Below are 25,810 nucleotides of genomic sequence, written 5' to 3'. Positions count from 1 at the left end.
TTAAAATGTCTGAGAAAACCTGTATTTGTATCTTTGTCCTTCTCCTAGCTTGTTCTATACTTTCTCTGGATTTATTTCATTTATTCTATAAAAATGAAAGGCTATAATTACATGAACCCAAAGAGCCTTTCCAACCCTCAAATTCTGGAATTTTCTTTGGCCTCCTCCATCTAGACAACTGACACTCATCTAGGAAACCAAACCAGTTTTAAATTTAGCCTAAGAAAAATATGATTATGGGAGGTAAGAATGCTGTTAACAGCTATATCACTGTCTTTGAACTACTATAATTTACAACACCTATTTATAATTAACAACACCTATTTTTAACATATCTTTATTCTGAGTCATTTTTCTGTTTCTTCTCTATTCATTTTCTTTCTCAATAACACTATACATTCTTTCTTTATGTTGTCCTTAAGAGCATAATCTATGACACTGTATTGTACACTCTACATGGTTCTGGTTCCATAACGGTATACATTTAATAGTGAATTTCTTATCTGTTAATACATTTAAGGCCATTTATTTAGAAAGATTGCTGTTTTCAACTTTGACTCTGATTTTATTTCCATCTTTGATAAGTTTGTATTCAAAATAGTTCAATTACAGCACTAATATCTTTCAAGCTAGAAAATCTGAAAGCTGAAGACTAAATTAACATGGTAATTTATGTTATTGACTCATTAATATATTACATGAAATATTTTAATTAATTTATTTATTTATTTTTTGTCTTTTTGCTATTTCTTGGGCTGCTCCCACGGCATATGGAGATTCCCAGGCTAGGGGTCTAATCGGAGCCATAGCCACCAGCCTACACCAGAGCCACAGCAATGTGTGATCCGAGCCGCGTCTGCAACCTGCACCACAGCTCACAGCAACGCCGGATCGTCAACCCACTGAGCAAGGGCAGGGACAGAACCCGCAACCTCATGGTTCCTAGTCGGATTTGTTAACCACTGCACCACGATGGGAACTCCTAATTTATTTTTAGTATATTATCACATATCTGTTCTTATATATGTTCATATATATAAATATATGAGTGTATATATATGTAGCTATATATATAGCATACATGCACACACATGGATGTATATGTGCGTGTGTTTTCCTGCTTAAAAGGATTCCACTTTAAGAATCTATTCAATGCCAGAAAAAAGTTAATGTTGTTTTGAAAGTCAGCAGTTCGGTCCTATTGTGTTTATAATCAAAAGCAATGTATGGCAAATGTATCATTATAAATAAGTTATGCATCTGGTGTCTTTTAAAAGGTATGGTGTGGAGCCTCCTGGTTTGATAAAATTGGAAAAAGAGATTGAACAGGAAGAAACACTTTCTGCTCCTTCTCCTTCACCTTCTCCTTCATCAAAATCTTCTGGAAAAAAGAGTACAGGAAACTTACTGGATGATGCAGTAAGTAAAAGTGGTCAGGTTTTTAACCAGCACTTGGTCTTTTTTGAACTTCAGAGCTCGTACTCTACAGTCTCCTTTCTGTCTAACCTTCATCTATTTCAATGTTATTGAAATTTATTTTAAAATCCTATGAGAAATTTTATAGTCCTGTAATTCATTTTGAGATTCAAAGTGGAGCCACATATTTAAAAGTGTGTCACTTAATTCTACAGAATAGTATCTAAAATTTTATTTTCTTTTATTTAAATTTTTTTATTTTTATTTTGCTTTTTAGGGCTGCAACTGCAGCATGTGGAAGTTCCCAGGCTAGGAGTTGAATCGGAGCTGCAGCTGCCGGCCCACATCACAGTCACAGCAACACAGGATCCGACCAACATCTGCGACCTACAGCACACCTCACAGCGACACCAGATCCTTAACCCACTGAGCGAGGCCCAGGATTGAGCCTGCAACCTCATGGATACCAGCTGGGTTCTTAACCCACCAAGCCACAACAGGAACTCCCTAAAATTTTAGGATCATAAGTCAACCCCCTGAAAACAGTCTTTGAAAACACTGGAGCCTTGATACTGTGGCTCATGTTTCTTTATTTCATAGATAAGAAGCCTGGGGCCTGGAATCCCGAGGATTGTTAAAGAGGGAAAAGAAAACATCACTTGGAGATGATAACTGCCCTTTACTGACTGCCTGCTATGGGCCAGGGGCCAGGGGCTGGCAATGTTCTTCAAGTGCTCTTGTTGACTATAAAGCAGATTTATTTTCTTATTGAGAAGCCTGAGACTTGAAGTTGCCTTGCCTGCTGAGAACAAGAGAGGAGCTTAGATTCCAACCCAGTTTTGTATAACTCTCAGAGGTTACCATCCTTTTACTTAGCAGACTCCTTGAGTCATCGTTTTCAGAAGACTAGGAAATATTTTCATCATACTCTCATAATCACAGAAAACAGATTCTGGGTATAATAGCAAACAGGATGGATTAAAATTCTCTGACTACTTCTGTTGTCTCTTAAGCAGCTGTTAGTTTTATTTATTTTTATTATTATTATTTTTTTTGCTATTTCTTTGGGCCGCTTCTGTGGCATATGGAGGTTCCCAGGCTAGGGGTCGAATCAGAGATGTAGCCACCGGCCTACGCCAGAGCCACAGCAACGCGCGATCCGAGCCGCGTCTGCAACCTACACCACAGCTCACGGCAACGCCGGATCGTTAACCCACTGAGCAAGGGCAGGGACGGAACCCGCAACCTCATGGTTCCTAGTTGGATTCGTTAACCACTGCGCCACGACGGGAACTCCATGCAGCTGTTAGTTTTAAATAGTATGTGTGATTATGTGTGTGCATTTACTTTCCATGGCTGATGTTTTGAGTGTACCTGTCAAAGCTTCTTATGTGTTTCATAAAAAATGGTAACCTCAGGGATATTGGACTGAACTATGGAGAGAGTTCTTAGAAACTACCACCAACCATAGTGGCAGTTACAAGGAATAGGCAGGACTGAAGAGGACAGCTGGCCCATAGCTGAGTGTTTCCTTTCGGAGGGTTTGAGCTGAAAAGAGCTGAGGAAATGCCAGATTGTCACTGTAGGATGCAGAAAGATTCCCTTATCCTTTGCTTTCCTCTATGCAGCATTATAACCTGTATTGTGGATTATTTATTTATTTATTGTCTTTTCAGGGCTGCACCTGCGGCATTTGAGTTTTCAGGCTGGGGGTCAAATCAGAGCGGTAGCTGCTGGGCTACACCACAGCTACAGCAAGGCTGGATCTGAGCAGTGTCTACAACCTACACCACAGCTTATGGCAACACTGGATCTTTAACCCATTGAGCAAGGCCAGGGATCTAGCCTGCGTCCTCACGGATACTAGCTATGGGTGCTGAGCCACAGCAGGAAATCCTGTATTGCAGATTTAGAAGAGCAGAAATATAATAATTTGTCTGACAGATTGAGAATTCTCATTTCTGCTAAGGGCAGCACACTTAAAGTTAGCCCATCAAAACATCTTAGCCAATACCTGTTTAGTTTAGTTTTCCTTTGTTAAGGGCACCCAGAAATTAAGGGATAGGCAAGGCATCTTAATATAATGTCCTTAAAAGGGTTTTAAAATCACAAGAATATTTTTAAGGGTCATTAACATGCCTTGAATCATACTATTTCATTTTTATTTTGTGAGGAAATTGAATAACCTTGTGTTAACAGTAGATAATGGTACATTATTTATATATTGATGAGAACAATTTTTCTTCTCTCTCAATTATACTTTTTTATTAGACTTTAAGATCTCCCTTTTAGTCTTTCTTTTAAAAAAATTACTGAAGTAAAGTTGATTTACAGTGTTGTGTTAATTTCTGCTATACAGCAAAGTAACTCAGTTTTACATGTATAAATCTGTTCTTATATTTATAAATGTGTTTCTCTGGGGCTACTATGCTTGATCTTGGTCTTTTTCCTCTCAGCTGTTACCCCCATTCACTTTCTTTAATACATTATAGTCAGAGGTCTGGCCAAGATTACCCTTAACCTGCTAATGAATTAATTGCTGAATCAAAAGAATTTTTTTAGTCCTCAAATTGTGAGACCATTTTCTGGCATTTAGATACCATTGACCACTGTGTTCTTGAGATTCTCTATGAATGTTATTGCTACCAGAATAATCAACCTAAGTATAACTCAGAATTGATTAAAATTGTCAGGTGTTCTCTATAATATCCAGGATAAAGCCCAAAACTCATGTATATGTCACATAATTCCAGTTCCTTCTGTCTTCCCTGGCATTTTTGCCCTCTGGACTGATGTATATATTGTAAACCTGTCCTCTGTCCCCCAACTCTCAAGGATATTTTATACCCTATGTTTTCACTCATTTGCTTTCCTCATCGTAATTTTGCCTACTCATCTTTGAAGTCTGCTTTTAAATATCTTTTCATCTTCTGCAATTCAGGTTGTATGGCCTCCTAAACAAAGCTTTTCTTGGCATCTCTCATTGCCAGTAAAATTGACCAATTAGTCCTTGGTACCTCAAGGATATTTATACACTTAAAGAGGTTTTTACCTTGTTGGGCATAAATACCTATTCGTCTCCAGGTACTATCCTTATTCTCAAAGGCAAGGGCCATACTTTATTAATCTGTCTCTAGTGCCATGCGTATTGGATAAAATATCAATGTGTGAATCAAAGTTTAAAAAAGATTCTCCCTTTTTCTATTTATCTGGAATGGCCATGTGCTCTGGAAATACATACTTCTCTCAACTCTGCTGTAGCTTTGCAGAGGGAGAATGTTTCCCCTTGAAGCCATTTACATGAACCTGGGGAAAGTAGCTTGAATAGCTCCCTTTCTTCCCTCATCCTTGAGAAGGAGAGAAAAAGAACAGGAGGGAGAAGATTCTGAAACAACTCTGAAAGGGATTTTGGAAAAACTTTACCAATACTCAAGTTTGGAAGAGGTAGACGAGATAGTGACTTTCTTCGAAATGGCAGTACTGTCATTCTGGCTGCTTTCCTCGACTCCGAGTTTGGTTCTCTTAACTGGAAGCAACAAAGGGGATTTCAAAGAATCTTAAACTCCCTTTAAAGTTTATCAGCATTTGGGATCATAACCATCTGTTTAGTTAAAGTGGTTTTCATTGACTATAGGAAGTATGCTAAGTGGATATGTCTGTACAATTGCCCACTAGAATACTGTGTTCACAGTCTTTAAACAAGAATTTTTCAAAGAATGTATAATCAAACACTCATACCACCAGATGGCCCATGGGAAAAGGAATTCCATGGTTAGGTTAGTTTGAGAAATACAGCTTTCTATAGTCCTACCTAGAGTTTGGCAATGCACTCTGGCATATCAAACGCACTAGTGAGTTCCATAATGAGATCTTGTTTAACCTGGAATTTTCCATACTCATTTGGCCACAAAAGTCTCTTAAAGTTGCTTTTATTCTGTGTTGGGGAAATTGCCTTAAAATATTTGCATTCTGTTTACGTGATAGGTTTTCACTGAAATGTTTTAGTTCAGGGACAGTGGAACAGAAACCATTCAAGCCTCACTGATGGTTTAAATCAGAGCATCATGTATCAAATATAAAAAGGAAATAGTTCCTATGGCAACTGCTTCACTGCATATGAGACATATATAACCATTGGGGAGTTGCAATTCATGTGCTCCAATGTCTGCTTTAGAATAGGGATATAAAGTAAAGATTGCTGGCAAACTTCTTGTGTTTAGTTAATAATATTGTCTATTCTCTGGCAAAGTTATTATTTACATCAAAAAAAGAGGGGAAAAAAGGCTGAGGAAGGGGAGTAAAGAAGAAAAAAGGAACAAAAAGAGAAAAGAATAAAGAAAGAAGAAAAACATCTGTGTTAAGATGTCATATTGCAGTGAAAGGTTTCAACAATAACTGCCAGTCTTGAAAATTTCAGCAGGTCCTCACATTTCCCTATTTGCTGCTTTGGAGAATTGTGGAAAACTGAAGAATTGTGGAAAACTGAAAACTGTATATGGATAATACACCCCACCTTTTTTAATGATGCAAGACATCAGAAGAGAAACACAGTGGAGTCCATTCAGATTAATTTATTCCTCAGATGTCCTGATAGAGTAATTCAGCTCTGATAAAATGATGGGTTCAGTTTTAATTCTCTCATGTTGAGCCTATTCCCACACAGTGAGTTGAATACAGTTCTAAGAATCCATTCTTACTTTCTTCCTCTTCTCCATCAACTTCCTCAGTTTGGGGATGAGAGTATAATTCTGAGTAATCAGGCTCCTCTTGAAATCCCATTTCAGCAGAAAACTGGCTGAGTTCCTGGCCAAAAAGAGAACACCTGCCAGACCAGCTTATCCCAAGGTAATGTAAGAAGCACAGATGTCATCAGCCACTGTTTACTTAACAATCTATTTCCACTACCCACAGTCTGACCTTGTCTCTTCCACTTCTGCCTCCACCTCACACAGCTACACAAAAGCCCTTGATTTTTAAAAATAAGTGTATGTTCAAAGCTTGGGAAGGCATTCAAGAAGGGCAGACCACTTGAGAAAGCGTGTCTTATTTTTTATTTCATTTGATACCAACAGTGTTGTGTTTTGTCAAAGAACACTTCAAGATAGAAGTATTTTCTATATACACTTGTGATTGTCGTTTCTTAGCAGAGGAACCATTTGAACACCAATTTACTGTCTGCTTAATTACTACGTTGCAGTAAAAGCCATGCCAAGCATGACTCTTCTAAAGTTTGGGCCATGTGCTTTTATGATACTGTCGGGTTTTCTTCAGGGTGGCCAAAGTCCTTCAAGGATTTTAAAACTATATAGGATTTCCCTGGTGGCCTAGTGGATAAGAATCTGGCTGTTGTCATTGCTGTGGCACAGGTTCAATCCCTGACCCAGAAACTTCTGCATGCCGGAGGCGTGAACAACAAAACACAAAACAAGTCTCTAATGGAGTACTATCTCAACCCTTAAGTAACTCATAATCTAGCAAAGTGACATTGAGGTTAACCAAGAACTGAGATATAGTGTGCTATGACACAAATAAGTAGCAAGAATTGCAGGTTTATATGTTGGCAGAATTAGGAATTCTAGAAAGGACTGATGAAAATATGTATCCTGACATTAGTTCTGTTTTTTTTCCAGCAATAGTGTTTCTGCTGTCTAGGTCTATTCCGAGGCATGTTGTGTAGTTCTTAAGTTTTGCTTCAGAATCCCCTCACTGTTTCTAGCTTTCCCCTCCAATGTCATATGCTTCCATACTCTCTGGACCCTCCTTTATTCTATGGAAACCAAGCTGTTGAAGCTCTTTACTCCAACATACAAGTGTGTTCCTGTGTTACTCTTCCCATTGTCTTCGCTTAGTGGAAGGTTGATGGAAGTCTGACATCAAGCTATTTGAAGAAATGATTGAATTTCTTTGATGACGAATCTCTAGGAATCATATCTTTGTGGGAGAAAGAATTTGATTGAAGGGTGTCCAAGCCAGTTCCTTCAGAATCTAAACTCATTTTATCTAGCTTCTCAAATGTAGGCTGCACATTATTTAGATCTGCCTTCCTTGGAAACTTGGACTTAAAACACAAGATATTATTCTTTTGGGTTGTTTTGGCGTGTTAGTCGAGAGGATAGTTAAGAGACACAGCATGGCAGATTCCCAATCAAGGATAGCATAAATAAATCTTACACCTAAGATCAAGAACTGTACATTATCTTTAATAGTCACAACTGTTTATAAGCATTATGTGCTTATCATTTAGTGTATGTGTTTTTTTCAAGTGTAGGGGGTAAAATAGGGAAAATCTAATATTCAGGTATTGACAGATGGGAGTTACTGAGAAGTGAGTTGCTGGTTTGGTCTCGATAGAGATGACTCTTTAAAGTCTCAGAGGAGTTTCTGTTGTGGCTTAGTGGTAACAAACCTGACTCGTATCCCTGAGGACGTGGGTTCGATCCCTGGCCTCGCTCACTGGGTTAAGGATCTGGCATTGCCATGACCTGTGGTGTAGGTTGCAGATGCGGCTGGGAAACTGAGTTGCTGTGGCTGTGGTGTAGGCCAAAATCTGCAGCTCCAATTCGACCTCTAATCTGGGAACTTCCGTATGCCACAGGTGCAGCCAAAAAAAAAAAACAAAGAAAAAGAGTAAAATCTCTAGGTTCAAAATAAGGTGAAACAATGGTCTCATTTTAAAATAACAATTTTAAAATTCTCATTTATTTTGAAATTGGGTAAAGTTAATTAAAAATTATGATGAGATGTATATACTATGTTAGACCACATTCTATTCTAGTTTTCAATATATTGGTCTTGGCAACCCAAAGTACATGACGTCTTTTACTCCTCCAAACAGGAGGACCCAGCTTATCACTCCTGCACCACCAGCTGATTTGCTCATGATTACCCTCAGCATCATTATCATTGTCATCACCCCGCTTAGGCCCTAGTGCCGTTACTGGCTTTCACAAAGTGGCTTCAGGGCCTGACCTTTCCATAGTTAAGATTTAATATGCTATTTCTCTGCTCACCTCATGTCTGTAGTCTGATATAGAACAAATTTAAAAGCATTAGTCGTTCAGAGGTCTTTGTGTCCATATAACAAATTAATCTAAATGGAACCAGATTAAGGAGAATGAACTTGCTCTTCTGTTTCAGGTGAAACAGATTTCTGAAGATCCTCCTTGCAAATGCCCAAGCAAGTTCTGTGTGGAGAGGCTCTCTCAAGGAAGATACCGAGTGGGAGAAAAGATCCTCTTCATCAGGGTAAAATTTTAGCTTTCACTTGATCGCTTGTCCTTACAGAGTATGTGCAGGACTTGAGTTGGGGGTTACAGGGAAAATGTGACCAGTAACTAAGCAGGAACTTCCCTTATGGTGGTTACAGTTGGATTTGAAGACATGAGGTATGAACATTTTTTTTTTATTGTACATAATTACTACTGAGGGCTAAATAAAATTTATCTTTTTACATATACACAAACAAGCACACAAAACAGATCATAGAAATCAAATGGAATGAGAAAGTTTGGGTTTTGAACCAGAAGAAGAATCAAAACTCATTCGTTGCAGCAGCATGGTGGAATGATGACTGCCTTTTTTTTTTTTTTTAAACTGGTTTTCTGCATTAAAAAAAAAGAAATGTGAGCCTGTGCCCATGAGTGATTTGGTCGTCTCTATTCATTTTACAATCATCCTAATTAAAAATCTGACTAGATGTCATGGACAATTTTAGACTGTAATTAGTGGCTCAATAAAGTAGCATTTCAGGCTGTGATCTGTTTTGTTAATAATCAAGATAATTTAATCTCTCATGGTAAAGTTTGTGGCTTTTCCTAAGACTAAGAATTCTTCTTTTCAAAAATAAGAAAGTGGGGGGAAAAAAAGCATTGATATATACTCCTTGATAATAAGTATTAATATACTCCAGTTAATAAGTATTTTTTTGTCTTTTAGTCATTTTCTAAAGAGCAGAGGTTATAATTCAGAGGATCTGTATTCTTTTCTCATTTGACTAAGTTAAAGTATTTTCCTTTATATTTTATTTTGTAGATCTGAATAATTTGAATGTGTATATGTAGTGAAATCAATGAACATTCTTAACATACTCAAATTAGTGATGATCCAGTAGGAATTTTGTCCAATGTAAAGGTTTTTTTAATTTCCATTTTTTGTTTTGTTTTTTCATTTTTTAAAGTTTTATTGAAGTATAGTTGATTTACAATACTCTGATAATTTCTGATGTACAACAAAGTGATTCAGTTATACATGAACACACATCCATTCTCTTTCATACTCTTTTCCCATGTAGTTCAGCACAGAATGTTGGGTAGAGTTCTCTGTGCTATATAGCAAGTCCCCATTGTCCAGTCATTCAATATCCCACAGTATGCATATACCAGTCCCAAATCCCCAGCTCACCACCCCCCCCGTCCCCTTTGGTAACCATAAGTTTTTTGAAGTCTATGAAAGTATGTTACTATTCTGCAAATAAATTGATTTGTACTCTTTTTTAGATTCGACATATAAATATCATCATATGATGTTTCGCTTTCACTAACTTCACTTAGTATGATAATTTCTATGTCCATCTATGTTACTACACATAGCATTGTTTCGTTCTTTTTTCATGGCTGAGTAATATCCCATTGCAAATATGTACCACATCTTCTTTATCCTTTCCTCTGTTGATGGACACTTAGGTTTCTTCCATGTTTTGGCTGTCGTGAATAGTGCTGCAATAAACATTGGGGTACATGTATCTTTTCATATTATGGTTTTCTAGGGATAGATGTGTAGGAGTGGAATTGCTGGATTATATCGTAGTTCTATTTTTAATTTTTTGAGGAACTTCCATGCTGTTTTGGAGCAGTTGAACCAAATAAACAAAATGAAAAGACAACCCACAGAACGTGAGAAAATATTTGCAAATGAAGTGACTGACAAGGGGTTAATAATTTCCAACTTTTGGAGTTCCGGTCGTGGCTCAGTGGTTAATGAATCCAACTAGGAACCATGAGGTTGCAGGTTTGATCCCTGGCCTTGCTCAGTGGGTTAAGGATCTGGCATTGCCATGAGCTATGGTGTAGGTCACAGACATGGTTTGGATCCTGCTTTGCTGTGGCTCTGGTGTAGGCCAGCAGCTACAGCTCCAATTACACCCCTAGCCTGGGAACCTCCATATGCCACTGGTGTGACCCTAGAAGAAAAACCAAAAAAAAAAAAAAAAATTGCAACTTTGACTGAAAGTTATTTGTATGACAATTTTTAAAGGCTCTATAATATGTAATTTAGAGAGAAGTTTAATCACAATCAGCCTTCAAAAATAATGTCAGTCATTTTTTATTTTAGTCTAACAGTAGATCAGTATTTATTGATTTTTAAAAATGTCCAGGTAATAATTGCTATTTTGCTTTGAAATGGCAATGAAAGGGATATAAGGACACGTTATTTTTTAGGAGTTTGAGCACAAATCTAGGAGAATGGCCTTAAGAAAGTATACAGTTGCCCCAGTCATCACTTATTGTTCTTTGGTTTTTTATTATAAGGATAACATATATGTTTATTTTAACCAAGATTCCTTCTTTCACTTTAATACATCAAAAACTAGTGATTTAGGGAGTTCCTGTCATGGCTCAGTGGTTAACAAATCCGACTAGGAACCATGAGGTTGCAGGTTTGATCCCTGGCCTTTCTCAGTGGGTTAAGGATCCGGTGTCGCTGTGAGCCATGGTGTACGTCGCAGATGCCCCTCTGGCGTTGCTGTGGCTCTGACGTAGGCAGCGGCTATAGCTCCGATTCAACCCCTAGCCTGGGAATCTCCATGTCCTATGGGAGTGGCCCTAGAAAAGGCAAAAAGACAGAAAGAAAACACTAGTGATTTAGTAGTACCTCCACAGATGTGTTTACATTTTACCAGATTGGCCTTTTCTAATTGAATCTCAGGCTCCTTGAGAATATTAAGCCCTAGAGCCTAGAGTCAAAACACAAGGTTTTATTTATTTAATTGATTATTCATTTTTATTTTAGAAGTACTGACAAAATACATGATTAATAAATTGGGTGCTTTTCCCCATAATGTAACCAAATATCTTTAGGCAGAAATATATATTATATATATTTATTTGTTGCTGATCTTACATATTCAGTCAATTATCAAAGAATTTGATGTCTATATTTGTGAATAACATAAATATATTTAACATTTAAGATATTTGATGTTCCATTTCCTTTTCAGAAAATGTTTTCCTTTTGTTGAAATCTATGTATGTATTGTTTATAGAAGAATTAAGACTTACTTTATTGAAAAAAATGACACCAAATTCCTTAGTGATAGCATTTGCATTTAATATTAGTTACCACAGTAGAACATATTTTATAGTTTCTTCCTTCTAACTTTGCAGGTAAACCTGCAGTAAGAACTAAATATAATGTAGTTACTCACTGATTGGCCCAGCATCATGTTGCCATGATAGATGTTTCAAAACAGCGTTTTAATGAACTTTAGTCATTGATTTTTCTCATTTTGCACTCTCCACATTTAATTTGTACTGTTTTTAACAACAGATTTCACTTTAAATTTGACCCATTTTTTTCAAATCTTAATTTTTCAAAAATAAACTATTACTGCCTAAATTGCAAAAAAACAAAAACCTATTTTCCAAAAAAGGAAAATATCCATTGATATGTATTCATTGAAATTGTTATCTTTTGGGTTCTAAGGGTCCATTTCCACCTCGATGGAGTAAAGGGTTTCTACCAAAGCTTTTCTGGTATCTAGTTATCCCTAAAAACTTTTTACCTCTCATTCCCTAGAGTTCAGGAATTGGAATTTCATAGGCAGGCCATATACACCTTTCAGTGCATGTTTTCTTCCTATTTATTTCTCTACACCAAAGGGATGAATTAGAAGCGTCTCATTGATGTGTGTACACTTTGGCTAGTACTTTTTGATTTGTGGCAGGAACTGTATTTAATTGATTGCCATTCTGCATGAACTCATTGAAGGAACTGGCAGTTATTACTCAGGAAAAAAAACCCCTCAGAGGTATTGATTTTCAAATTATGGTGAGATGATTGTCACTGCTAAAATGTTTAGGTTTCTTTGGACACCTGAATTAAGTAGAAAGTGCCTTTGGTCAAATTCTCAAGACACATTGGGGAAACAATCACCCATCTGTGTTGCTGTTCTGGGTTTCTTAAGCTTGCATTTTTAACATTGGTATATTTTAAATTTTGTTCTCTTTTGGGGGGTTGCCAAATATTGTCATATTTACTATGTAATACATAATAAGTAGATACATTTATGCATATTATTTTATACAGTATACATAAAATGAAATACACACTTATCTCTTAATTTTCCATCCATTCTGAGAGTGGACATGTCTTCACATGGCTGTGATGAATCTGTCTATGCAGACAATTTAGGGTAAACCTGTTGACTTACTTAAAGAGAGTACCATCACCAAAACACTGACATAGAAAACAGTAGCCCTTAGAAAGTCATAAATAGGTGGTTCTCTTCATAAGTCTGTATCTAACACATTTACCCCTGACTTACTCTTTTCAGCATAAGCCAGCGCTAACAATTTTATGGCTAACCAAATTCCCAGGTTTGTTGACAACACCCAATGACTTTCCTTGGGTATAATTTTGTGATTATTATGTATATGAACACATCTTCTTATGCATTCAAATCAGTGCAATAATAAATAAGAATGAAAAATTAGGCATATGTGCGGATTACAGAGAAAGAGCCTGAGGACATTTCTACAGAGGGTATCTTTGCTAAGCATGTTTTATCTGTGGATTTCTAGAATCAAGTGTATGAGTAGATACTTTGCATGCATGGCTACCTAATGTTTACTTAAGTAGATACATCTGTATACTTATGGAAACATGTTTGTATTACATGCATAGGTCTCCATTTAAAGGTGAGGCAGTAATCTCTCCCGAATATAAAAAATCCTTTGCTATCAAGGGAAACCTCCAAGGTTTTTGGCTGTGGCTTTTAGGCAAATGTGATAATAATTCCCTGCCAAAGTGAGAACTCTCTTGTTTCTAGTTTATCAAAAACAATTTCTCAGCCAAATTTTTGTCCTACACATTCCAATGAGCAACATGGTTTTTGAACTATCTGATGGACAATGAAAGCTGTACAGCTCATTTCTCTCTATGTGGTACAAATACAGATATACTCTCTTCCAAGGTTTAAATACAGCAATTATTTTTTACTTTAGAGTGATGATAAATCCTCCTTTCTTAAGTCTGTGGTCACAGAGATTTAGATATTGCCATTTAGCCATGCTCTGCATATTTGAAATATAAACAGATGGATCTCAGGCCTCATGATTTTGAGGAGGAGAGAAGTGAGAATTTTCCTTTATTCTTTTGTTCATTCAGTTAGTTGGTATCTAACCAGGCTTATAAGTATCAAGAAGTCAGTTGGCAATATAAAGCTGTATAATCTTGTAGGAGGGTTTTCAGAAATATGTTTTAGATGCCACAAAAATACCTGTTCTATTTGATTTGTCAGCTTCAATTCCACAATGATAATATTGTATGTAAATGGTCTAACAGTAATTTGTTTGTTTTTTAGGGCCGCACTGGTGGTATATGGAAGTTTCCAGGCTAGGGGTCAGATTGGAGCTGCAGCTGCTGGCCTGCGCCACAGCCAGAGCAGCATGGGATCCAAGCCACATCTGCGGCTTACACCACAGCTTAGGGTGACACCGGATACTTAACCCACAGAGCAAGGCCAGGGATTGAACCTATATCCTCATGGATGATAGTCAGGTTTGTAACTTTCTCAGCCACAACAGGAACTCCCTCTAACAGTAATTTTAAAAAGTGGTCCTCAGCTAAGGAACATCAATACTACCTGGGAACTTGTTAAAAATGCAAGTTCTTGGGCTTTACCCCATACCTATTGAATCAGAAGCTCTGAGGGTGAGGCCCAGACACCTGTGCTTTAACAAGACTTCCAGGTGATTCTGATGTATACTGAAGTTTGAAACCACTAATCTAAAAGAAAGAACTATATCAAGGAAGAGATTTATTGTATAACACAATTAGAACTGTCCTTGCATGTCTGATCATGGAAGAATATAATCATTCAGGTACGAGAAACGATCATTTTGAAGACTTCTCTGTTGTGTGGAAAAACTGAAAATATGGTGTTAAGTGGGAAAAAAGCAGGCTTTGAAATTTTATTTACATATAAAAATTCCTGCATAGAAATGATATGTAATTATGGTTAAGACTTGAAGGGAAAAGGAATAATTGAAAATAGTTTTTAATTTTCAGAAGGCATTAAATGATGAGTGAATGATTTTTCTTTCTTTCTGCATTTATTTCTAATGATGACATTAAAAAATATGAACTCTTAGAAAGGGACATAAGCAATCATGATACAGTTGCAAATGTGATAATAAATGAAAGGACTTCTAAAAAGTGTCACAGTAATTAGCCGATGGCTCATTTCTCTGGTCCTTTTCCTAAACTTCTGATCTTAAGAAGAGTAGGGAAGTCAGTTGGAGCCATGGTGTTATTTAGACCAGGGAGGGCTTTGCATTTTATTGTGAACTTGTAGCATATTTTTCTTTGGATGAAGCTCTTACCTTTCCTTATCTTCCTTTAACTCTTTTATTTTTCCTTTTTGAAAACTCACTCAGACTGTTTTAGGTTAGCACTAGGAGACATGTAAACATCTTAATAATATTTCCTCTCTTTGCAGATCCCACCCATGATAGCCATATGCTCAGTTTTCTCTCTCCTAGTCATTACGACTTTAATCACTTGATATTCCTTCCTTTAAGGCTGTTTTTAGCCTTACAGTCTAATATGAGAAACTGATGTTTATGTGCTAATGCATGAACTGGATATAAATTGCTATAATGAGTATAATATCCATGGGGGTAAAGTCTTTACACTGAACCCAGTTGCGCTAGTGTTCTGATAGTAGAATGTGAGAGCAAGCCAATGGGTCACATATTGGGAAGTGGCTAACTTATTGTGCTACTTGCTTTGGGAGCTAATATGGTGAAATTTTTTTTTTTTTACTTAATTACAATTGACTGCTAATCTAATTTTAGCATTGACCAAAGTGGGTTCTGAGGAATAATAGTTCCAGATGTTCAAAAATATTATTCATAAAGAAGAGGGATCATGGTAATGAGTTTAAACAGGCTTCTTTAATAACTCTTATTATTGGTAATAGACTCCATCAGCCTCTATCTGAGCACATGGTATATCTGATTTTAACCTCTCATTCCAGTGTGATAAACATGTTACAGCTCAACTCATTTTAACCTCTCATTCCAGCTACAGCTGGAAAACATGGAAGTTGAGTAACTTCCCAGGTTATAAGCCAATAAATGGTGAAAGTGGGGTTCAAAGGCCTAACTCCTGAATTTACACTCTTTATCACTGAGCAATACTGATTTGTTTATCTGGGATTATCTAGAATTTCTTGGAGGGTTGACTATGCTAATGTGATCTATTAGTCGCTAGAGTGAGATATATTATATAGCATTTTCCAAATGTACCTGACCATAGAAATGGTCCTTCTCTCACCTTTTCTCCCAGAGCATTATTCTGGGCTATGAGATCATGAAAACATATTTTAGAAATTATGATTCAAGGAAATGACTGGAAAGCTTGAAAGACGGCTAAAATATAGTATCATTTGTGCCGGGCATTTTAACAGGTGCTTTACATAGATGGTGTCACTGATTCCTCTCTGTCACTCAACTGGGAAATCCTTTTGTTATAAGTGAAGAGACTGAGACTCAGAGACATTAAGGTCTCAAATAAATTGCATGATAACAAAATTAAAGTCCTGACTCCCAAACCCACAGCACACTCCATCCCAAGATGCCTCCCCATGGAATGTCCATTAGATGCAAATTTTTATTCACAAGGTTAGTCCTTTAAAAATGAGGGCTTAATTTTACAATATACTTAAGGCTCAACTATGTAGTGGTGTACTCCTTCTACTATTTTTACTTTACACATATTCAGAATACAAAGAGCATTACAACTACATGATTAATAGTGCTACTGTAATATCAGGAAAATAGCTAGCATAATTTGTTTGCCTGACTGTATTGTGATAGTATTATTAAAAATTATAACAATATAAGTGACTAGATATAGTTACCAGTTGACAGAACACTGTAGACCAGCAATAATAGAAAAAAATAAAATTCATTATAAAGTAAAAAATTTTTAAAAAGGTTTTTAAAGACAAAAAAATTATAACAATATTTATTAGTTATTGACTTGTATGCCAGACACTATTCAGAATGGATTATATTGTCTACCTTAATAGGCAAAACTAATTAGAACTGTGTACATCATAATATATTGTTTTCTGTCCTGATATTTTTTTAGTAGAAGTCAGAAGATAATTCTTCTATACTGCCGGTACAGTCTTCTTGATTGTTAATATTTTCAAGACAATTAATATCATTTCAAGTCATTTTTATAGCAGACTTTCATAGGTAAAACCATATCAGGTTCTGCGCTGTACTCTAAAGCTTCAGAGTATTTTTTTTTTCCTTCGCATGTTAAGAAATGTGACTACTTAAGAAGCCTAAAGAAAAAGCAATGAATAATTTAATTGGAAGTCAGCAAAGGGATTTGAAATGTTATAGAGTCACCTTCTTTATACTGTTTTTGAATTAAATCATTGCAGATCAATGGAAAGGTCACACACATTGTTATTGATTCTTTGTAATTTCTTCTTTACCATAAAAATTCTTCAGGGTTATACCTGTGTGGTAAAAATCAACTCATTGTAACAAACCAAGACAGAGAGGTACCAGAGCTCTGTTGCTATAGCAACCCAACCTGACAGTGTCTTCTGGGACTTGCTCTAAGGGAGGGTCTGATGATAGTGAGTAGTATTACTTTATTTTCTGCTCTTATGACACACATTGATTTATTGTGAATAAAAAGTAGCATGGTTCAAATTGCGTACCTTTCCTGGTAATGAAAAATGAGCTGTTGTGTAAAAAATGCAAAGGAGTTTTAAACAAATAGCAAGGAGTAAAACTTCCATTTATCTTAGTAGAAACATTACACAAAGAGTCATTACTCAACAGTTGAATGTTGAAAATTCATTTTTTAAATAACATGGATATAAATATTTTATGTTATTTAGCAATTTATGGAAGCAGTGATTATGATTTCAAGAGAATCTAATGGCTTATATTCATTTCAAGAAAAAAATATGGCTATATTTGTCCTTGATATATATAAAATCTCAAAACATTTCTAATGCTCTCTCTAATCCACGGTGAGCAAAACACGGCTTTTATTAGCACATGGATGTTTCTAGACTGAGTCCCTTTCTTTGCCCAACTGCCTCAAAACTGAGCATGTATTCAGGAAAAGCAAAGTAGATTTTTTTTTAAGTGTCTGCCTTTTATCTGAACTGATAAGCATGTTTATTCATCTCCAGTTGAATTAGCAAGGTTTGCCATGACTTTAAGTTGTACAATACATATGTAATTCCATTTCACCTTGAATCAGTATTTCTTTTGCCATTCCACTGCATCTAGAATAGATGGACAACTGTTTTCATTAGCCACAAATCGAAATTATTTAAACTTACCGAAGCACTGGAAAATTAAATGGCTTTATTGAGGAAATTCACAGGTCCTAGGGTCCGTATTCCTAATTTCTGCATGGCTCTACCCTTCCTGATGTGCATATATATACACAGGCATGTGTATATAATGAAAAGACACAATTTAAAGAGTTGAATTGGTCCAACGATATGCCATTTTGATTTTGAAAGCGATCTGATGTTGATTTTTCTGTGCCAGAAGTTTAAACTCCTTGACAAGAATTTGTAAGAAAAATACATCTTTTATTTTGTCTACATTTCTTTTCATATACAATTTAACATTGACTGACTGTTTTCTGTGTGTCAGGTGCTCTTCTAAGTACTTTCCTTGGATTCCTTTAGTTAGCTCTCACAACTCTTTGAGATAGGCGCTATTATTATCTCCATATTAACAATGAGGAAACCAAGTATTAGGAAATAGATTACTTGGCAAAGGTCACGCATCCATATCTGTAGGAGTCACAACCTTTCTTTGAATTCAGCATGCCCGATTGAGGGGCCCCTGGCTTTAACTATATGCTCTTCATTCCATTTCATACTAGCTAGTCTTTTGGCATGTCATGTGGTGAGTATTGCCGTTTAACCTTTCAACATCCACTAAACTGACTTGTATTAAGGTGCAGCTTCCATTTGGTTATTCCTTTGCTGGTGTGCCTTGATAAAACATGGAATTGAATAGCCAATCCCTGTTAGAAGGTCAGAAGAGAGTACTCAGGAAACATACAGTGTAAAACAATTAACAGTTCCCAAAAACAATTCAGAAAAACTAACCAAAATAATTGTCACTTTGTTCAACATCTTTATTGATTTTTTTTTCTATCTAGTGACCAGACTTGTCTTCCAGAAACAACAATTTATTTGGCGAATGAACAAACTAAGGAATATTCTCAATTTACTCCAGTTACATATTTCCATTTTCATTTTGCTTTTATGTAGTTGAAATTAAATCCCTTTAATTTGATTATATATGAAAGGGTTTTCTGAATATGTCATGAGGGGTAGGGAGGTGAAATTGACTTTTGTACTTTTTTTTTTTTTTCTTTTTAGGGCCACACCTGTGGCATATGGAAGTTCCCGGCCTAGGGATTGAATCGGAGCTGAACCTGCCAGCCTATGCCACAGCAGTAGCAATGCAGGATCCGAGCCAAGTCTGCAACCTACACCACAGCTCATGGCAACACCAGATCTTTAACTCACGGAGCAAGGCCAGGGATTGAACCTGCCTCCTCATGGATGCTAGTCAGATTCATTTCCGCTGAGCCACAATGGGAACTCCTTAGGTTATTTTTAAATAACATTTTTTCTATAACTCTTTTACCCTGTTACTTGATGGATGGCAGAGTATATCTTACTTTTTATATGGTTTGTAAAGCAATTATCTCATTTTTCATTACTACTCTTTGAGAAAAAATAGTGTAATTATTAACTTATACATCTTATTGATGAGAAAACTGCAGGTAATAGAGTTTTAACAACCTTCCCAAGGTAATCCACCTAGTAAGTGGTTGATCCAGGGTTAAATCATATTATAAACTTTTTTGAGTTCTCTTGTGATAAAGCAGGTTAAGGACCTGGCATTGTTATTGCAGCAGCTTGGGTTGCTGCTGTGGTATGGGTTTGATCCCTGGCCCCTGGGGATTCCTATATGCAGCAGGTACAGCCAAAAAAAAAAAATCATATTATAAATTTTTTACACATTAAATTCCATATATTTTAAATGTTACACAATAAAATTTCACTTTGAATTTTTAAAAAAATTTTCAGCATAAATGAAAACAATTAGTTGTTCCTTATGTTTTTTGATTTAAGGATCATTTGCCTTGAATTACATCATGATGTGAAATTATAAAGTTCATAAGATTTTTCTTTCTTCCTTTTGTAGTCTTCCCAACAGGAAAATTTCTTTTACATGTTCTATGGTGATATAAATGTGAGTGATTTTTAGAGATTAAAATAGGAGTAATTTTTTTGCAAAAAGAAATGAGACATTATACAGAAAGGGTGTCTTGCTCTTGAATTATTGATGAGTCTTCTAGCAGCCGAAGAACAAACGTGTGAAATATCTGTCATTATAAATTGAGCCTTCCATGGGCTCAAGTTGCATAAACAGGATGCGGTCAGATTCATTAAGAAACATATTTTGCAAATGCGATCATCCTGAGTTTGTATTGAATTTTCATCATTGCAACATTGACTGTAATAAATTATGGCTCATTTATTTAGCAGTATCTTTTTCATAAAACCAGTGAGTTAAATTTCTGCATAACTTGGTCATTTTAGACTTTGCCTTGCCTCTCTCTTCTAATACTTGATATTTTAAATTTCATTTCCTCAGTGAAAACATGGAATCTTGGTCCTGGACCCAGCAAGTGCCTTCATCACCTAACTGCCAAGACTTTTATTACAGGAGTCTTTCTGATTCCCATCAAATTTTTGTTCATGGGGATGGTGCGTTCCAGTTTTATTAGTATCAATATTTTCCTTTGAAGCTTGGTTGTAAGTTGTTCTAGGATACATTCTGTCATTTCCTTCCATCTTGTTAGAAGTGTACTAAGGTTTTTGATGAAATCTTTGTGTAGATTTGGGGAGGGACAAGGTAGAAAAATGTTGGTTTAATATTAGCCTTAAGATATATACTGAATTTGCTTTAGTCTAATGGGAATTGTCATGTTACCAAAAAAAATAATAATAATAATATCACAGTGGATTATTTAGAGATATTTGCTGTGTTTCCCCAAAAGAACACCAGCATGAATCACTATGTTATATGACTTTTCTAGCTGGTGCTTTTCTTACATTGCAATCCCTTTTACATACTGGCTTCTCTTTCCAAGTTCTAATCAATACTGACATCTTGGTCCTTCTGATACTCTTGGCTATTATGGAGAAATGCCTTGTTTTTAGCCCCAGAGTTTTTATAATCTAGCATGTATTACAGATATATTTTAGAAGACTGTAAACTCCATGGGAAAAAATTATAATTGTTTGAGATACCACCATGTAAAGGGCTTTCTCATACTCTTTTTTAAAACTCATTCTGTGCTTTTTTGTTCATTTTCACAGCAACTGACACCTCAGTTAACAGTCTCTAACTTTACTCTGAACATGATCATTTTCATATTTTTCTTGAAGTCCATAGAATCTGTGGGGCAGAGATAATTGGATAGTCTCTCTGAGGCCTCATTTTAAGACAGGTAAAGGGCAGACCTGATTTCAGATTCTCTTCTAACTTTGGCATTAGGCATAAGGTCACCAGGGATCCCATTCCAAAACTATGATTCCCAGACAAATAGTAACACATTAATTTGTCATCACCAAATTAATGTGTGTTAACCATAATAATGTTACCCAGTCTAGGACTCTTCTTTTAATAATCATGGTCTTCTGAAGTCCTGAGTTAATAGAAAAATTATGGAAATTCATATGACACACAGAACCTGAGGAACTTTATTAACCTGTCTACCTAAGCCTAAGATAGGCTTTTAGCCTTGCGCAGAGAGACACTTTGGACCACAGTGTGTAGGTCACACAATCTCTCTCCCATGATGATGTTTACAAAACACCTCTTTACCTTCTTCTAGTCCCCTAACAATCTACAGCCAGCTTGACAAGGAGCTAAAAGTGTTGCATATCCAACCTTGGATAGCTCATCTATCTCCTGTATTTATTCAACATGTTATAACAAAAAGAAGTCCTCTAATAAGCACTGAAAAAATTCCAAAGAAACCTGATTACTTGACATCTCGGCACCAAAGATGGAGTAGGATCTTTCTTCACATACAACTTCCATAGTACTGGGGACAAACACATTTACATATACCACCTGGAGGAAAGATAAAGAGGAAAGATTCTAAGGATAAAAGGGAAGGTAGCCTTGACTATGCATATATAAGAAAATAAACCCTCATTTACTTGACAGTTTTTCTCTATAATTTCATGAAACATTCTCTAGAGTCTGATATATTTCATTTGTGAAATCAAGACACAGAGATATGATGTCTTTTTCCTTGGAAAATTTATTTCCTTACATATTTCTCTTATTTTAATAGTAAGAACTCTGAGCAAAGAGTAGAAGACCAACGGACTCCCCAAAATGGATGCTTTTAAAATTCGTGTTTTATTTATTGATTTTGCTTCTGGGGGCCACACCCTCGGCATATGGAATTTCCCAGGCTAGGAGTCGAATTGGAGGTACAGCTGCTGGCCTACACCACAGCCACAGCAACTCAGGATCCGAGCCGCATCTGCAGCCTACACCACAGCCACCTGAGCAAGGCCAGGGATCAAACCCACGTCCTCATGAATACTAGTCAGATTCATTTTTGCTGCACCACAGTGGGAACCCCCCCAAAACATTCGTGTTTAAAAATGTGAATGACCAACACAATCTGCAGTAGTTCTCCGACTCCGTAGGCTTCAGTTATCACTTAAGGTAGATTATTAGACACTAAAACCTCCTTTGCCTATAGGCTATGAAGAAATACAGGAAGAGTCATTCTCATTATACCTTGAAAGTAAAGGTTTTCTTAATCTCATCACAAAAGATCACAGATTACATTTTCAGGTAATGTTCCTGTGCCTTTCCAAAGTAGAGACGGAGAACATTTTATGAACTTCACATCTTCTTGTTTCAGTAGAGTCTTCCTGGTTGTGGCTGTGTCTCCACAACCAAAGCAAAGCAGACGTTTAAGGTAATTACTTAGATAGTAGAAGTAATTATTCAATAATTAAAAACTTAGGGGAAAACCTCTTCACTCTGCTTTCACTTGTGGAGCATTGGCCTCCCATCAAATCAGGGAACTTGGGCACCCAAGAGTGAGTATTCTACTGTTCTTTTTTTTCTTTTCTTATTTTGCAGTGAGGTATTAAAATGCTGTTTCTCCTTTGGTGGTCCCACAATAGTTTTTAGAAATGGCATTCGGGGCTTATTGTAGGTGGGTGGCAGGCAGTAACCTCTTAATTTTTGCCTTGTCTTGGTACAGTTCCCATGCTCTAGTGTGTTCCATTGTTGAGGCTATTAAAATTATTTGAAAGTATAAACCTGGATTTAGCTTCTGTATGCAATATCATTTTATCCTTTGCTTTAAAATATTTAAAATAATACACTTGTGGAATAAAAATTAAACACTGTGTAATTTCAGAATATTCCACTCCACTCTCACTGCACAAATTGCCCTTTGTGGTTTAACACATGGAACCCCATGGACCTTTGCCAAATTTCCATTCTTGACACCATACCTAACCTCCAGATGTATCAGCAGTGCTTTAACTAACACATGTGATTTATTAGTTGAATACAAGAAAAATTAAAGAGGTTAGGAATGGGATAGGACTTGGATTTGAGGCCCTGAGTTTGCCAGTTGTAGATCGAAATATTGGCTCATTTTTAAGTTTTTAAGTATTAATAATTACTGTCTGGAAAGAATAGCTTACTTAAGTCTTGCCTATTTCATGTAAACATGGAATAATTGTTAGAAAAGTCTCATTCCATTTTATTTTTTTATTTTTTAATAGTTATTAAAAAATAAAAATAAATAATAAAAATAAAAGAAAGAAGAAAAGTCTCATTCTATAAGTTCTTCCTTAAACAACATCATTAAACCTAGCTTATATTTCTAAAAAAGTATTTTTTTTCTTTTTATGGGCACACCTGCAGCATATGGAAGATCCTAGGCTGTGGGTCAAATTGGAGCTGCAGCTGCTGGTCTGTGCCACAGCCACAGCAATGCCAGATGCAAGCCGCATTCGAGACCTGTGCCACAGCTTGTAACAATGCCGATTCTTAACCCACTGAGCAAGGCCAGGGATTGAACCCACATCCTCAGGGGCACTATATCTGGTTCTTAACCTTCTAAGCCATGGTGGAACCCCTAAAAAAGTTTTAATGCATTTATTTATCCATAATTTATTCCTGCACTCATTCACCAAGTACATGAGTTTGTGGCATGTGCAAAGAACTTAGAGAAATCTCGAGGATATAGTTCGTCTGTGAGCTCTCTTTCTTTGTAAAGATCATGCTTTTCAAGTATAAATAATTGGTAGCACACTATTATGACAATGAAATATAATTTAATTGGTTATCCACATTAATAATTGACAAGAGGGGAATTCTTACTGTGGTGCAGCAGGTTAAGAATCTGACTGCAGAGGCTCTGGTTGCTGTAGAGGTGCAGGTTCCATCCCCAGCCTGGTACAGTGGGTTAAAGGATCTGGCGTAGCCACAGCTGCAGTGTAGGTCACAGCTGCAGCTCAGATTCAGTCCCTGGCCTGGGAACTTTCATATGCCATGAGTGTGGCCATTAAAAAAAAAAAAAAAAGAAAAGAAAAGAAAAAAAAATTCACAACTGGGAGAAGGAGATGGGTTCCCTTAGAGTGACTTCTGAAATCTCCTCAGTGAACCTGAAAATGTTATGGAACACTGAAGTGCAGGAACGTATTGGATGGTAAAAGAACACTAGACATAACTTTCCTTGGGCTGTTGAAAGTCATTGCATAATGACTTGTGAAGCAAGTTACTGTTAAATGAATGTGAAACCTGACTCTCTTGCTCTAATCTGTCTGTGACAGCCTTGACCCCCATCTCTTGCCAAAACTGATTGAACCATTCTCCCTAGCTGGGTGTGAAGTTTCCCTTTTTACTTTTCAGAGGTCACTTGCTTAAAGAGGAAGATGTTGCCTGACAGGTTTTCTTTGTTCAAAGCATATGAGTGTTTGTGTTCTTTTCACGACTTAAATTGCCACACCTCTCTGTTTCCCTTTTTAAAAAAAAAAATTCATAAATGTCTTTTAAAAGGGCATGGGTATTGAACTAGCAAGTCAGGAAAGTAGTTATCTGATAACTCTAGTCATGGTGCTTCCTATTTTAGGGTGAGTCTCCATAGAGAATCTTGGAATTTGATATCATCTCAGTATTTTACTGTGGATTTTACTGGGGAGGTTTGTAATGGAGCTGGCAGGCTAGTACTTTGGGGGGCAGTTCACTTCTCCTTTGGGAGGGCTAAAAACAGTGCTGAATTCTCTTCTCTCCTCTTCTTTACCATCTCTGAGAAGATGAGTAGTGGAAAAAAACATACTTTGCCAGATTTTGGGGGCTAGGATCCCCATTCTGGTCTCTTGTTTTTCTTTCAATCTAAGTACAGACATAGAATGACAACACTGACATTGTCTTACTCAAAGTGAGATGCGCTAAAATCAAGATTAAGTCCTGCTTTCTCAGAGACCCTATAACGCCCAAAGCAAGAGTTTGGAGCTGAGCCTTATCATTTGGTGGGTAGAGTCAATCTTGGGAGTTACCGCTCCTTACTCACGTGAATGCAAATGTTCTGGGAGAACACTAAGAGCTTCCTGGGCTGTGTGGCAAGCAGTTTAGAAAGCTTTGCTTCACCTTGGACCTGTGAGCTGAAATATCCGAAGGGCCACAGAAGTCAAGCCCCTAGTTCTGCCACCTGGGGGCTGCATTCAGCCCTTGTGGTCCAACTTTGCTCTCGTGCTGTTCCCCACGAGAATCTCAGCCCTGGGTCCTTCCAACCTTGCCAGGGAGGCTTGCTTTCATTCTGAGTCTCATCATCCAATTCTGTTCCCAGTTTTCACTTCTCCCTGCCTCATTTCACACTCCTTTCCACAGGGAGGACTCACACTCTAGTCAGTCATTTTGCTTCTTATAACCAATGCACACCTCAGTCTTAGCCTCTGAAATCTGCACCACCTTTGGATCTTGCCAGGTCTGTCCAGGCCTGGAGTTGGCCACCTCCTTTGGGACTTGTTTGGTATGAAATGTTA

At 36.8% G+C, this 25,810-nt stretch overlaps 1 protein-coding gene across 9 annotated transcripts in view; it reads left to right on the top strand.

Annotated features, from left to right (window-relative positions):
* GAS2 (growth arrest specific 2) overlaps window positions 1–25,810 on the top strand; it is a 172,679-nt gene that overhangs the window by 108,649 nt on the left and 38,220 nt on the right. For all 9 annotated transcript variants that reach the window (XM_021083246.1, XM_021083240.1, XM_021083242.1 and 6 more), the window contains 2 exons: window positions 1,278–1,419; window positions 8,554–8,661. In XM_021083246.1, the coding sequence (XP_020938905.1) occupies window positions 1,278–1,419; window positions 8,554–8,661 (250 nt within the window). The remainder of the gene's footprint in view (window positions 1–1,277; window positions 1,420–8,553; window positions 8,662–25,810) is intronic.

Source organism: Sus scrofa, chromosome 2 (assembly GCF_000003025.6).
Source record: "Sus scrofa isolate TJ Tabasco breed Duroc chromosome 2, Sscrofa11.1, whole genome shotgun sequence".
Classification (NCBI taxonomy): domain Eukaryota; kingdom Metazoa; phylum Chordata; class Mammalia; order Artiodactyla; family Suidae; genus Sus; species Sus scrofa.
The sequence above is the reverse complement of the archived record's forward strand: the minus strand, read 5'-3'. Positions and strand labels throughout refer to the sequence as shown.